The sequence below is a fragment of the Callionymus lyra genome, chromosome 5, assembly GCF_982586985.1.
Source record: "Callionymus lyra chromosome 5, fCalLyr1.hap1.1, whole genome shotgun sequence".
NCBI lineage: Eukaryota > Metazoa > Chordata > Actinopteri > Syngnathiformes > Callionymidae > Callionymus > Callionymus lyra.
The window spans coordinates 28,975,758-28,990,884 of NC_141822.1; the positions used below are offsets into that span (position 1 = coordinate 28,975,758).

Here is a 15,127-nt window from a genome sequence, read left to right on the forward strand (position 1 = left end):
AGGATTTTAAGATAATTCATAAACTAAATCTGATCATTTTCTCGTTCGGTTCTTGTTTTGAAACGCTAAACCGGAAGCAATATGTGGTCAGGCACCATGGATTGACAGGTGACTCCAGTATCCGTGAGCTCAGAAACAACACAACAAAGTGACGGAAAACATGGCGAGCGGAGAGGAGGCTAGAAGACGCCCCTCGCTCGGCTCCTCCTCGGTGGGCCTGGAGTCTCTGTTCCCGGCCGGGACCTCGGAACCGTCCTGCGAAGACGGAGACCCGGAGCTGGTCCTGCTGCGGGAGCGGCTGCAGGCTCTGCTGTCGCAGTACGAGCCGCTGCTGCTGTGGCTGCAGCGGCTGCTGGTGTGGGAGAGGCCGCTGTGGAGCGTCTCCGTGGCGCTGACGCTCAACACGCTCTTCTGGTACGATGGTCAGTCGGTTCTGACCGCGACACGCTGGGGTTCGATCGTGTGAAGGTGTAAATGTACGAAGGTGTCGCTCGCTGTGTTGTCGTGGAGCGGTTAGCAGCTCAGAGGCTGCAGGCCTGCTGGTCCAGCTGTCACTGACACTGACACACACCTTTAGTTCACTGCTACCTGGAGGGTTTTACAGCAACTTAACGGTTTAAATCATGTCAGTAGATTAATTGACACTTTTTATGTAGAACTTCGATGGGAATTTGGAAGTCAAACAAGCTGCACCACAGTATGGTCTAGTTCCAAAATGCAAAAAAAAATAATGTTTTACTCTCTTCGATCAGTCTAACATCTGGCTTTTATGGATTTGAAAATGATCACCAGGACAACTTAAGGATGAGGACAGAATAAAGTGTGGCACATTGATAATCAAACATAATTATCTTTGTTCAAAACTATCGTTACAGTAGGGTCAATATTTGGTTGGTAATTCTGTTTGAGTACCTCATATTTCTGTCAATTATCTGTCACTTTGAGTCTTGTTGTCCACTAAGTTAAGAGTCAGAGAAAGAAATCAAGAGTATTATTTGTTGGTGTTTTATTTAAACTAACTAGTTATTTTTAAAAAACTTACTTCAAGATTCAAGATTCAAAGCATTTATTGTCATAGGTACTACGTACCATGAAATTCTTACTTTGTACACCCAACAAAAGTGCACAGTAAAAAATAAACATATATATATCTATATATATATACATACATATATAAATAACTATATATACATTTGAAATAATAACAATTAAAAAAAAACAGAGCAACAAAAGTACACTTTTGTTACTTGAACCTGCTTGAAACTCATCATAGATTGTTTATGTTATTATAATCTTATCACAAATTTAAGTCATCACAAGTTCACTGTTAATCTCTTGTAATCATAGGTTAACATTTTTTAGTTTTTGGCAAAAAAACAACCTACTTTCAACTAATGCTTTTCTCCAAATGTAAACTTGATCAACGATACCAATTGCAGTCACAAGCCGTCTTGGCCCCGACCTCAGGACATGAGGGTCACATTAACGTGGTTTCCTGTTGATCAGGCTGCTGTCGTCTACATCTTTGCGTCCTCTGTTCCTGCTGAGCGTCTCCCTGATGGGCCTGATGTTGCTGGAGAGATGGAAGCCTCAGCTGCCAGTCATTAATGGTAATACCACCCACTCCCATGTGTCGCTGGTTACAACAAGATCTCTCGTTCATCGACGTGGGATTCAGATGTGGCTCATTGAAATGGCATCATTTCTTGACATACTCATTTTCTTGTTTCGTAACTTTAAAAGTATCATTTAAATGCAGCACATTTGTCGTCAGGAGGCAGTGACTTTAACGTTGTCAAATAATGGTGTTTACAAGTTGTAAATGCTTAACTATTCAACATCTGTAGACAACATTTTTAAACTACATACTTCACATATTCTCAAGAGTTCAATATTTTGTTTTAAAAATACAATACATGTTTAGTAATTCACATCATTCAAGTTGATTATTTAAAAAAAGAAAAATGCATTTTTAAAACTGAGTGCTGTTCTTATGTATTGTCAATATCCAAATGTCATGTTTTAAATATATTGATTTTTGAGCTAAAATGTTTATTGGTTTATTATGAGGTCAGTCTGCTGATTCTTATGACAAAATGATGTCCATTTTATTCTTTAATGCAACTGTTTACTATATAATACATGGCATTCTCTTTTAAATTGTACAATGCCCTGGATAAATAGCAAACGACCAAATAGTCATGAGCATCCCACTAGTATGCATATTTTATTTTCCCAGGAAAAAGCTGCAAATAAATCAACATAACCTTTCGTTTGGTAATTGTCGAACTCTACCGTAACTTAATCATATTAAACAACCACTTAAGGAGATTGTTTGATTGACATTTTTCATCGTCACTTCTGCCTCATGCCTCCCTCAAGTGTTAAATATGTTAAATGCTTTCTGTCACTAATTAAAAACTCTTCCCATCCCGCAGTTCAACACGTTGATGCTCCTCTCATTCAAAGGTATGCAGTCATTATACTTGTAAGGTTACAGCGTCATTGTTTATTCCTTATTGAGATTTAAATCATTGAATATATTTTGAATACATGTGAATAACGGCGTTTGTTTTATTTTACGCTGTCAGTGAGTCGATGAGCAGAGAGCAGCGTCTGCTCAGCGTTCCGGAGCTCAGTCACCACCTCGCCGAGAGCTTCCTGACCTGCCGACTTTACCTCCAGGAGATGTTGCAGTATAAGAGGCAGAATCATGGAAAGGTAAATACCAAATAATGTCCTTGAAATAATCTCTCACACAAGAGGATTTTTAAATAAATCTGTCCAACTCAGGATGTGAACTGATCCTAGATCAGTTTCAGGAGCATTAAAAAGTGACATTTAGACATATTTGTTTTTTAGTTTTGTGCGATGATGTGCAGCGGGTGTGTGGTTCTGGCGCTCCTCGGACATTATGTTCCTGGAATTATGATCTCATACATCATAGGTAAGTTTGAAGTGCACTTCTACTGACACGTTTATGACACGACTCAAGTGTGTTAGTGGTGCCAGGATAGCCGTAAATATGCAGCTGTGACCTCTGGACTCTACGACTCTCATGTCACGCATACTCACAGAGTGAGAGTGTTTTTACGTCCATATTAAACTGCTATTGCTGTATTTGCAGATCATACTTGAAATAATCGCACTGAGCAGCTCTACTGTGATTGTAAATGTATGATTGGCCTTTGGGAACTGCTGCTTAATAACTGACACTCAAGTAGATTGACAAAAGGCATATCATGAATGTTTTATATCCAAATGACATAATATTATGAAAACTAAACAAGATGAATATATGAATAATATAGTATACATGTCTTCTTTGTTAGTTCTGAGTGTGCTCCTGTGGCCTCTTGTGGTGTACCACGAACTCATCCAGAGGATGTACACTGGCCTCGAGCCCATCTTTATGAAACTGGACTACAGCATGAAGGGGGACACGGAGCACCGCAAGCACGATAAGAGAAGTGAGTCCAAAAATAAAAGAGTCAACTGTATCCTCTCGTCCTCAGTAATCTCGCAGGATTTTATTGTTCCTTTAGCTGTGGAGGAAGTTATTACTGCTATCATCTAGAAGCCGGAAGTTTATTTGCATGTAAATTGTAACTAAAAATTGAACTATTTTATGTTAAAATAAGTATGTTTAGAAAAAATAATTTAAAGGCTAAGAAACTGTTTTTTAAAAAATACAGTGCTGTTGAATATCGATAAAGTATGGTGAACAAAACATTGCAATATATCGGTTTAATGATGTTTTTATCACACTCCTAGTATAAATACAATACAGGTTTGGTGTAGACTAGCAGTTTCAACCACATAAGGGGATCAAAACATTTAGCATTAAAGGTGGTGAACGAAACAAAATGTTTATTTACAAACTATCTGTTACAGGTAGTATGAGTTTGATTGTAATATTGTCTTTTAATTCATGGAGGTTTTTATCTTAATTCTATCTGTGTTTGTACTCCATCATGCAACACTTTTACAAATAGCATCACTTGACGGGTCAGACTTCGCCCCCAAGATGTAGAAACGTGTTTTATTCTCCCCTCTAAACAAATGTGTTTTCTCAGAGGTGAAGAAGGAAGGAGAGGAGGGGGATGAACCAAGAGCAGAGACGGAGAGCGAGAGTGAGGAGGAACTTTCGTGTTTTGCACCAACGGTATGAAAACACAAACCAATGAACACAACAAGTCGAACAGAAAGTCAATTGTGGGTTTTGAGCTTGGCCTCGGCGTGTAGGCTGGAGCGTCAAAGGCAGGGTATGTTTTGAGTAAAGCAACATTCCTGTTGCATACCTTCAGTGGGGTCTGTGACATTCTTGAAAATGTGCAGACCTAGAATTACATTTGTTTGTCTATGGAAACTTGTGCGTGGCTTGTTGACAAGAAAAGGTGCCAAGTGAGTCGAGCAAGACGTTTATTTGTCATGTTTAACGTAGTGATGGGTTGATGGTCAGGCAGTATGGTACAATAATGTTTGGCTCTGATCTACAATCTCAATGAAACCTGCATAATTTTCAAGCAGCTAATGCTGTATCAAGTTAATCAGTAGACATGTGGAGTTGTGTCCCACCACAGAGATCTCCTCTAGGAAAGATCAGTCAAGAATACAGAAGGCACATGTGTTTGTCACTACTCTCAAGACGCCTCAATATATACAGTATATACATCCATTTTATCTAAGTAACACTTGTTCTTGTGAACCCTCAGGTGGATGTGAAGACCACGGCTCTGGCCATGGCCATCACGGACTCGGAGCTGTCGGACGAGGAGGCGTCTATCCTGGAGAGCGGCGGGTTCTCCGTGTCGCGGGCCACGACGCCGCAGCTCACCGACGTCTCTGAAGGTAAATTCCATCAGTGTCAGCGCGCCACTCGCATTTCAGCTCGTACAGAAATAATTCCGCAGGTCAGACGAAAGGCCAAAGGTCATTTTATCTTATTTAACATCCCTCGTTGTTATAGGGACTGTGTCTACAATTACACCTTCATTTGAGGTCAATTAGCATTTTATTGTATAAAGGGGGTCCAGGTGTGAATTTGCTGATCCAGCAAACTAAGTTGAAGCTCTTTAATAATAATATGATAATATGGAAGTTTATCAGTGCAAAATATTGTTTATTTAACATTTCAAACTTTTTAAAGTTGAAATGTTGTAGTTTTTAATTATTTTATTAGTTTTTAAATTCAAATTTTAAATGTCTTTTTCATAAATGAATATAAAAAACAAACAAAAAAAAATTTCACCTGATATTCTTATTCCTATAATTAAATAAAAATATTCTAAATTAAATTAAATTATTATTAATATAATTATTAATATTATCTAGACGTGTTGACTTTTATACCAACATTTATATATTAAATTTAAAAGGCCACAATCCTAAATTAAGAAAACATTTTTAGGAATTATTGAAATTAGAATATCATATTTTATGTGAAAAATAAAATGATGGTTCTATCTACATTTTTTAATTATCATTTTAATTGTGGCAAATTCAGAAATACAGAATTTAGAAAAAAAAAAGGAACATTTCAACTGTTAAATTCAAACTCTCAATATCCGGATGCCTCTGATACACTTAAGATATTTCGTATATTAAACTTTGCCGTCTTCTGGTCTGTGAGGTTTAGGTGTTCATGCTCTTGGTTTTGACTGCAGACTTGGACCAGCAGAGTCTCCACAGTGACCCAGAGGAGGCGTACCTACGGGATCTACCAGAGTTTCCTTCAGTCGAGGAATTCCCGTCCTTGGAACATAACCTGCTCCACTTTCCTCTGCGAATCTCCGCCCAGAGAGAAGGAGCCGGCGCTTCAGTGGAGGAGGAGCCGCTGAGCCCCGCCAGTCTCCTCCTGCAGCACCTGGCTTCACCCCTTCACTTTGTTAATACACACTTCAACGGACACGGAAGGCCAGCAGGGGGCGAGGAGGGCTTGTTGCCCGGACCTTCCGCTGGCAAGGAAGCTGGGAGGCAAGAGGCAGAGGAGAAGGTAGCCGGGGTGTCCCAGGGAGCCCAGCGGTCACTGGAGGCTTTGAGCGAGGAGATAGTGAGCACGGCCATCTCCACTGTGGTGCAGAACACTCTCTCAGCCCTGCTGTACTCTAGCGAGGCCAGTGAGGAGCCCGCCCTGGCCGAGTTCCTTCCCACCGAAACCCCTCCGAGCGTTCTAGATAGCCTCACTCCACCAAACCTCACCACCGTCGACATCGCATCAGGATCCGAGGACACTGAGACGACCACTACTGAGTTCAATGAGGAGATGCCCGACGACACTCTCGTCCCAACTGAGGAAGAGGATTTTGAGCTTCTGGACCAAAGTGAACTGGAGCAGATGGACGAGCTGGACTCTGACAGACAACCGGTGGGAGGAGCCTCAGAAGCTCTGGACAGTCCTCTGCACCAATCGCAGTCGTAGCTCCCTAGTGTCGACCCCTTGTTGACTGTTCCACGCTTTCATTAACAGTTTAGGTGTCGCATCAAACTGGTTAGAACTTTTTCTTTCCTCAGAAAGTAAGTTGACTTTGTATGTTGACATTAGAACAACAATTCTCCCATTTTTTCCATCTGACAAACGCGTCTGTTGATAGTTGTGAAGAATCCTGTGAAGTGAATTAGCCTCCCGTAGCTAAGCTAGTTGTCCGACTCGTATAAGTCTCCCCCGGGGTGCTTCCTGTACATTACAATTCTCTATACAGTTTCTTAAAACGGTTAGAAAAGAGGGCGACACCGAGGAAGTCTGGAACATGCTATAGAGGGACATTTCACCATCAGGCTTATGTGTTCGTACACACATGCTTATTTTGATAGAAACATTCATACAGAGTTAAACTAATACAATGTGTCATTCTACATGTTACATAGACTAGAATTGGAAATAACTTCATGGCGCTGCAGAAATCCTGGGTAAAATATACTAGTTGAAGTCTAAAGTTTGGACTGTTACGGAACTAAATAGGGACACATTCAGCTCTGGAATTATATTTACTAACAAGATAAAGTTATGTTAAGACATCTCTCTTCTTGAGTAATTTACATAATGGTTATTTTTTCATTTATATGAGATATTACCAACAACCTAAAGTACTGAGTGAACAAACCCATATGATACATTTTTTTTAAATAGTTTTCAGACTCTAGTGTTGGATACATATTACCACTAATATATTGATATTATATTTAAACTTTTTTTCTTCTCACAATGATTGTATGTTCCTTGATTGTTTCCTTCTTTGTCACTTGTTGCCTGAAAATCCTTGACATAGTTGGATGTTGAAACATCTCCACCCATATTGACAAGTGACTTTGAAGTGTGACATTATTTTTGCGTCATATTTCATCCTATACGTTTATTTGATCTTCATTTTACTGTTTTTCCATCATCATCATCATCCAGTGCATCACATCGTGGCCACGACATGCATGCTGTACATTGTGAATGTACCTGCAGACGAGTTTGAATTCTTCACTAGAAGCCATTTCGATTATCATCTGAGAGCTTCAGTTGGCAGAACATCTCCCAAATGTCCCGGGCTCCGCTCGACTATCTAAAAAAGTAGTGATTGGCTTCTATCATCCACTTTGGCATCCAAGTCTCAGGGTTGGGATGTACAAACTGAACATCACAGGATGTGTTTATTTCCCAACGTAGTAATGCACTGTGTTTGTACTCACTCTTCTATTCTCAACCCATGTGTGTGTATAGTGTATAAAAAAGATTGTGTATATTCTGCATGTATAAAAGCTCTCAGCTCAAGTTGCCTGGCAAAGAATTTGAACGGAAGCAGAGTCGGTTACAACAGCTTCAGAAAGTATTTTATGATACTCACATGCTCAGAAATATGGCTCCTTAAAATACTGAAAAGGCACTTGAACTGTTGGATTAAAAAATACAAAAAAAGGAGAAGAAAAGTATATTTTCTATTTTTTCTTTTTTTTTTCCATAAAGCACTAAAGGTTTGTTCTTTCAAAAGAAGAATTGGGAGAGTTTTGCAGGAAAAAAAAAAAAGAGGTTTATTGTCATTTAACTGGTCAAACGTCAAATAAACGGAACATGTGAAAGAATAAAAGGACAAACTGAAACATTCAAGGGCTTGTTTTTCTTCATTTTCCAAGAGAAAACCTCTAGATGTTTCAGACCATTACTGGGTTGCCAATATCTCTCTCCTGGAAAAAAGGAGTTTGAGGAAGAGTTAGTAAATCATGACACATGTTATTCATTTGTAGCTTTGTTGTGTAAAAATCAGCAAGTTGTTCGTCATCCTTGTAGAACTGAAGCACATCCTGTAGTCTTGCTTTAGTTCAGCTGTTAGAGAGACAAGGAGAGGTGATTCATCTATTTACGTGGATCATTCCTTTAAATCGCTTCATCACAAGTTTGCTCAGCTGCTCCTCTCGTGACTTAAGTGACGAAGAACAAACGTGTTGCAAAGCAACATTTAAACTGGTTCTTACAGGCGTATAATAATCAAATATTCCTCAGGTTTAAACTGGGGTTTAAAAGAAAAGGAACATCTAAACTATAAGTTTATACATTGTTGATATGTAATATAATTACACATTTAGTCATGTTTGAAATCAATGTTTTTTTAATCGACCTGCCCATATATTTAATTCAAATGCTCGTACCTTGGTCCTGTCGTTATGATGAATAATTAATGTACATATAAATTCTGTTTGGAAAGGGATCAAATGCCCCACCAGACAATAGTCATTGAGTGGTTTTCCCCAATAATTTACCTGATGACACCATTGCTGTACGTTAGCTGTTGCCTCACATGAGAGATTCATGTTCCGCCACATACTTTAAACATAAATTTGGAGGAAGAAACTTACATATTTTATTAGGAAAGATTGTAGGAAGATTGACAGGTGAATTGAGGGTTTTTTTGCAGGATGGTCTCCTGTAGTTTTCTGCATACTTTGATAAGTACATTTCTTTGATGTGTTCTATGAAAATATGATTCCAAGTGTATTTCAATAGAAATACGCTTTGTATTTATTTTCTCAAAGACCTTTGGATTTAATTACAACACGTTCACTTTGTTTCAATTTTGTTATCATTGATTCTGTCTTAACTCACCTGTTCGACTTGCATTGCCGACAACTCCAGTTTCCCCTGTAGTTCCTCTCCAATAGTTGGAGATGTGAAAATGGACCACATGCCATCAGCGAAGGTTACTGGCACTGACAAAACAGTTCCCTCTGGTAGGTTGTATTGGCCTGTATCGACACGTGTGTCAGCATTAGTTGTTAGTGTTAAGAATGATCTGGAGTTGGAGTGTAAAAATACCTGAACATATAACGCCCACAGACAGGAGCCCCTCAGAAGGGGAGAGACTGTTCCATGCTGCTAAAAGTGTCAAAATCCCATTTGCTGTTGACATGGAGGCACTTTGACCGCTCCTTGAAGCTGCATCCGCACGACGAGTACGTACAATTTCATGAAGAGCAGCCTCCAGCCATTTCCTGAAAGCCAGCATAAGATTATTGTCTCATCTTATTTCCCTCTTTTGCAACCGTTCATCTGTTGCCAAGATGATATTGCTCCAAATCCAGATGTCCAGCCATGCTGTTGACAGACTGAACTACTAAAGGAGTGGCAAATAGTTCTCACGCTAGACTTGGTTGAGGTCGCCTGGTTTGTATTTTCAACACACCAACCAGAGTTTTACTTTAATACGACTGCTATCAAGAAAAGCTTGACCTGTATTTCTCTACCTGTCGTGAAGAACTGGGTCCACCTGTTGACAGTAGAAATGAGGTCCTCTGATAGCACCATCGTAATTATAGACTCTGGCCATTTGGAGATCGATGTAGAACTCCCCACTGACGTTCCCCCACACGATTATGTCTTGAACATCTAGTGCGGAACGACAAGGTCTTGATGGTGTTTCAACAAAGGTTCAATTCCATCATTCATGGAACTCACCTGAATCAGTCACTTTTAGCTTTTGGGCTATGATGGTTCTGGCTTCATTCTGCAGCTGGGTTGCCATGACGACAAACTGTTTGCTGTCGATAGAGCTGGCGTTGGTCATGACTACACAGCACCTAAGGTGGACGAAATCACCACCTGACACGATCACCTTAACATTCCTGTTGGCTCTGGTGTTAATCAGCTGTCCATAGATGGTGTATTGGTCGGAGATTTCCTTCCTCCTCTCCATCTCTTTCTTTCCACTGATGTCTTCAGACCACCACTCATCCAGCAGCAAAATAACATCTGCCTCATGGAAGGCCTCTTTCAGATCCGTGTGAATGGTTGTCTGTGTGCAGATTTTCAGTTATTTAACACTTTTTGACCTAAACTTTGAGTCATACTTGAAGGAATCTTGAACCTGAATTTAAGATTTTTTTGAAAGACCAGTTGAGGGTATATTTAAGAGATGGAAATGATTCAAATCTTAGATACCTGATAGAGCAAAGGCAGTGCCAGGTCTTCTGTTTCCATCTTTAGTGAGTTCAATTCTTCCACCGTTCCATTTATATCCAGCAGATGGATGTCTATCACAGAAGCCTGCGGGAAGACCTCAGGTGAGAGCAAACGAGGGATCAGGATGTCAGACGTCCGATTGAGAGCGCTGGAATGTGGCAAAAATGTCTATTAAAGCGACTGGCACATTTTGAAAAGAGGACATAGTTTGACCATAATGGCTGAACAAACCTGCTTATCCAGATATGAAGGGGTTTAATAAGGCTGAGAAGCTGTGCCTCCTCAGCAAGTACATTTATTTTTGTCTCCAGATTCTCTTCTGCAATGTTCGTCATCAACTCTGGCGACATGTCCGATTTAACGTTATAGTATATCTGAAGGACAATTGATGGTTAAGACAAAGATGGAGGCAAAGTATGAATAGAAATACTTGCCTGACAGTGTGACAGGAACTCATCCAAGCCACCGAGTAGCATTCCTTTCCCACCTTGGTTGACCAGTTCCCGCCAAATTATGGGCGACTCGTTGTGTGTCCATTTGTTTTTAGAGCATGTGTCTTCCAGCCATTTCTGTGATGGACAGGAATATGAGAAGAAGAAAAAAACGAACCTTTATTAAAGAGAAAGAAATGTGCATTCTGCTTGTTTAATGATAATTTACAAGTTCATGTTTGTATCAAATAAGCATTATAGCTCATTTAAATGCTGCTGTCCAACATAATTTTCACTTCTATGTGAAATCTACCAGACTTAAAATGAAATTGAAAAGCCAGTAATTCTAGTTTATAAATATGAGCAAAGAAAGATGGGTTATGGTCAGACATGTTCTGTGAAATTATTACTTTTTTTTTTAATGAACAACAATGTCTATTTTAATTATGAAAGGGATTTAAAATTAACTCATATAATTAACTAAATAACTCAACCATACTTAAAGTTCTTCAATGTAATACAACAGTTGCTAGAACAATACTTTAACAAAATCAAAATGTCATCCCTGAGTGAACCACTGCAGAAAGAATGGAGGAAGGAACATACAAAGGTTGGTGCTAGGAAGGATCTGAGGTAAATGTAGACAGAAGAGAGTGTTCAAGAAATGGAGAATATAAGTAATGGATTCGGTGGTGAAACAAACAGCAACAAAATCAAAAGACAGAATCAATTTAAACAGATTTACCTCCCATGCGTCTGGTAGAATAGAGATCTTGTGGATTCTGAAGCTGGGCAAAGACCTTACCAGACTATCTGACAACAGCTCCGCTTTGGCATACAAGGGACAATTTGCTTTCCCTGAAAAAGTAGATCTGATAAATTAAAATATTGTTTAAATCTAAGATGACTCGGTAAATGTTTAAACCAACGCACCTGCGAGCACAAACTTGGCCATTTTCTCCAATCAAGATGGAAGGATGTACCAGATCTGTGGTTCAACACCATCGCTGTCTGGTGCAGTATGACAGGACTCGCTGTTGGTGAACTTGGAAATCCCTGTTGTGGAAATGTTATCACAGACAATAAAGAACTGAATTAAAGACAAATGCTAACAACGTATTAAAGGCAGTTTCACTTACATAATGGAAGGTGGCTTCAGGAAGGGTTTTATGTCCGTTAAATTGCTCCGATCTGCTGACTAAAATAAAAACTAACTGATACACGTGTGCGCTCAGTTTGGCTGTCGGTCACCATGGCAACAGACGTGACGCTACCTCATAGTAGAAAATTGAACGTTCTATTAACAGTAAGATTATATAAAAGTGGTATATAGAGTGTAATGTTACACCATGGTTTCATAAAAGCAACTGATACACGTGAAGATCGAACACATTTGTAAATATAAGGCGGTAAAAGTGGTAAACGTGCATGTAGTTTCTACCTCACATCAGTAGGTGGCAGTGATGGTCAGAGAGAGCGGTTATTAAACCTGCATCGTTGTCACCGCAAACTGACCTTTCGATATATCATGAAACCCGAATAAAGCTATTAGAATTCAATAAAAACTAAAATTATTACCATGTTTCTTTTTAATCATGTCAAAAATAATTCGCAAGATTTTTTTTTCATGTTAATCTTCATATACTGGCTTATTTGATTTCAGTTATTTTTACGTAAAGATATTAAAAACACAAGCGAGTGAAGTATATCCAGCTGTATATACACATGATGGAGACCTTATTAGGTTGAAATACGCTTTAAAAATATATTGCCATTGCATGTTGTTAGGAACAATCGTTGAGATCAAAATTACACACGGACATGTTTTGGTGTGACACCGCTGGACCGAGCTGAAGGTAGCTTTCGCGCTAAAGGTGCAATAAAGTTTATAACCCAGGTGGGTTTAACATTAAACATCGTGAACGTTTATTGCGATTAAGTAACACACTTTAAAATAGTGTAAAAGTGGAAGAGGTTTAACTGACTGCCGTGTGGCGCCATGGAGGGACTGAAACCACCACAGACTCTCTGTTTGGACTCCAGCAACCTTCCGAAGACGTGGAAGAATTGGAGGGAAGAGTTTGTTCTGTATGTGGATCTGACAATGGCCGAGGCCGATGACAAACAGAAGGCGAAACTGTTCAGCTATCTGGTCGGCGAGAGCGGCAGAGAACTTTTGTACACCCTGATGGGCGACACAGCTAAAGATGCGTGGAAAATGGAGGACATCATAACCAAGTTTGACGATCACTTCCTCCCCAGAGTGAATGAAGTTCTGGAACGCTATCGTTTCTTTACCAGGAACCAGGGTGCCCGTGAAAATATAGACAGTTATGTCACGGAACTTAAACTGCTGGCTGAAACATGCAACTTCGGGACTCTGAGAGACTCGCTTATTCGTGATAGGATGGTTGGTGGCTGCAGCAACACGACTCTAAGAGAAAGACTTTTGCATGAGAAAAACCTGACACTTGAAGCATGTTTGCAACTGTGCAGAACGGCGGAGCTCTCCAACAAGAACGATAAAACCATCACCGGAAGGATGGTAGAAGAAGTGCTTGTGCAGTATAAGAGGAAAGCAAACTACACAGTGGAGTCTAAATTGTGTGGGGAAAAGCATCAAACAAATAAACAGAATTGTCCCGCTTACGTGAAGGTGTCTGCGAAATTTGGCAGTGAGAACCACTTTGCAGAAAAAGAAACACCAGAACAAAGTTGGACGAAAAATGTGAGTACCATTGCAACATAATATGTGAGTGTTGACTATCAATATATAACTTGTCTTTTGAATTTTAGTTACACAGTTCAATACAGACAAAGAACAGCCATCTCAACATTGAAAAATGCAACACGTGTTGCTCGTATTACCACTGCCCTTTTTGCGCTGTGACCAAGTTCCGACCAACGAGGTCAGAAAAGCTTAAACAGCATATACAAAGCCATCTCAGAAAGGCAGTGAATTATGGAGGTGTGTATATCTTGAGTTATTTCCTCATATGTTGCATGATAACAGTCTGTTTACTTTTATGTTTGTGACAGACTTTACCATACACAGATGTGCGCTGGGCTGCAGACCAACTCCTCACTACCATTGTCCATGTTGTGGCGATATATTTGTTAGAAAAGATTATTTGAACAGACATTTGAAGACACACAATCGATCAACAAGAACCACTTCAAAAACAGAAGGCACTCCGATGGAAGAAAGGGACTCTGTAACAATGACCGGGCGGAATGAGCCAACTAAAGATATATCACTTTTAGCCAATGAACCCTTAACGGATACTTTAGAATCTTCTCTTGCAGCCGCTGGCATAGGGAAAAAACAATTTGGGAGGAACCGGCTTCGTGTGCAGCCTGTAGTCAAACAAAGATGCAAAGTTTGCGGCATCCTCATATATGTAAAAAACTTGAAGAAACACGTTGAGCGCCGCCATTCCAAATAGAGCATTCATGACATCAGGGCCACCATAATGGTCACATCCTCTACTTGAAAACTGAATTTACTGTCATTAAAGATATAAGGACACATTGTTCCTCTTCATGCCGAGATGATATTGTGGAACCACAAGATGGTTGTATGTAATTCAAGTTGACATGGACGTTGTGCCAGCACATTCGGTCAGTTGCTTACTGCATGTCCTTAGCAAAACGTTTAATTGACTTTATTCATATATTTTGATATAGGGAATAAATGGTTTGCAATACAATAAACAATGTTTGTCTGCTACACTTTATTATTTAAGCGAGTTCACATCATTAGGTTAGGTTAGGTGGAACTTTATTGATTCCTCAGGAGGTCTCCTTCGGGAAATAGTTTTTTTCCAATTAGCCACGGCAAATACAGCAATTTTTCATTAAAAAAATAAAAAAAAATAAATAAGAAGAACAAAGAAAAATAAAGAGAAAGAAAAAGATGATACAATCTAAGTCTAAAGATAAAGAACATAGATCAAAGAAAAATAACAAAGACAAAGGATACGAAGACCAACATAGAACAGAACATCATGATACTTTTACTCCCCTGAACTCAGAATTGTACAATTGAATAGCCCGAGGAATGAATGAGTCCTTGAGTCTATTTGTTTTGCACCTGGGAAGGAGCATTCATGCACTCATTCTGCTTCTCTGCTCAATGATGACAGTGTTGAGAGGATGACTGTCATCATCCATGATGGACAGTAGTTTGTCGTGTGATTTCCTCTCAGCAACTGTCACCAGTTGACACTCCTCTTGGACACATTCCCACCCCAACACA

General features: G+C 39.6%; 3 protein-coding genes across 4 annotated transcripts; 2 read left to right on the forward strand and 1 right to left on the reverse strand.

The window, feature by feature from the left end:
• The first annotated feature begins 88 nt into the window (after positions 1–88).
• Positions 89–8,092, forward strand: retreg2 (reticulophagy regulator family member 2). Its single transcript, XM_087791732.1, has 9 exons — positions 89–414; positions 1,507–1,610; positions 2,439–2,469; positions 2,592–2,721; positions 2,863–2,947; positions 3,333–3,470; positions 4,077–4,165; positions 4,716–4,851; positions 5,667–8,092. Exons 1-9 carry the CDS (start codon positions 161–163, stop codon positions 6,419–6,421), a joined length of 1,722 nt encoding a protein of 573 aa, XP_087647858.1. The 5' UTR covers positions 89–160; the 3' UTR covers positions 6,422–8,092.
• Positions 8,082–12,066, reverse strand: mdh1b (malate dehydrogenase 1B, NAD (soluble)). Its single transcript, XM_087791733.1, has 11 exons — positions 12,009–12,066; positions 11,803–11,925; positions 11,615–11,727; positions 10,873–11,007; positions 10,670–10,812; positions 10,418–10,586; positions 9,935–10,271; positions 9,724–9,865; positions 9,296–9,471; positions 9,086–9,225; positions 8,082–8,169 (listed from the first exon to the last, which is right to left on the reverse strand). The coding sequence occupies exons 2-11, from the start codon at positions 11,822–11,824 to the stop codon at positions 8,137–8,139; spliced, it is 1,410 nt and encodes a 469-aa protein (XP_087647859.1). The 5' UTR covers positions 11,825–11,925; positions 12,009–12,066; the 3' UTR covers positions 8,082–8,136.
• A 647-nt stretch (positions 12,067–12,713) lies between these two features.
• LOC148080148 (uncharacterized) lies at positions 12,714–14,889 on the forward strand. Of its 2 annotated transcripts, none has more exons than XM_087792595.1 (3): positions 12,714–13,597; positions 13,666–13,837; positions 13,909–14,889. In XM_087792595.1, the coding sequence occupies exons 1-3, from the start codon at positions 12,869–12,871 to the stop codon at positions 14,313–14,315; spliced, it is 1,308 nt and encodes a 435-aa protein (XP_087648721.1). In that variant the 5' UTR covers positions 12,714–12,868; the 3' UTR covers positions 14,316–14,889. The 2 variants fall into 2 exon arrangements, with proteins under 2 accessions (XP_087648721.1, XP_087648722.1); XM_087792596.1 differs by having other exon boundaries at positions 13,925–14,889.
• Positions 14,890–15,127: the final 238 nt, after the last annotated feature.

Coding starts and splice junctions, on each gene's coding strand:
- retreg2 (XM_087791732.1), top strand. CDS start 161: ATGGCGAGCGGAGAGGAGGCTAGAAGACGCCCCTCGCTCGGCTCCTCC. Junction 2,470..2,591: donor GATGCTCCTCTCATTCAAAG/GTATGCAGTCAT, acceptor TTACGCTGTCAG/TGAGTCGATGAGCAGAGAGC. Junction 3,471..4,076: donor CCGCAAGCACGATAAGAGAA/GTGAGTCCAAAA, acceptor GTGTTTTCTCAG/AGGTGAAGAAGGAAGGAGAG.
- mdh1b (XM_087791733.1), bottom strand. CDS start 11,824: ATGGCCAAGTTTGTGCTCGCAG. Junction 11,728..11,802: donor GGCCAAGTTTGTGCTCGCAG/GTGCGTTGGTTT, acceptor CTACTTTTTCAG/GGAAAGCAAATTGTCCCTTG. Junction 10,272..10,417: donor CACTGCCTTTGCTCTATCAG/GTATCTAAGATT, acceptor ATCTGCACACAG/ACAACCATTCACACGGATCT.
- LOC148080148 (XM_087792595.1), top strand. CDS start 12,869: ATGGAGGGACTGAAACCACCACAGACTCTCTGTTTGGACTCCAGCAAC. Junction 13,598..13,665: donor AACAAAGTTGGACGAAAAAT/GTGAGTACCATT, acceptor TTTGAATTTTAG/TTACACAGTTCAATACAGAC. Junction 13,838..13,908: donor AAAGGCAGTGAATTATGGAG/GTGTGTATATCT, acceptor TGTTTGTGACAG/ACTTTACCATACACAGATGT.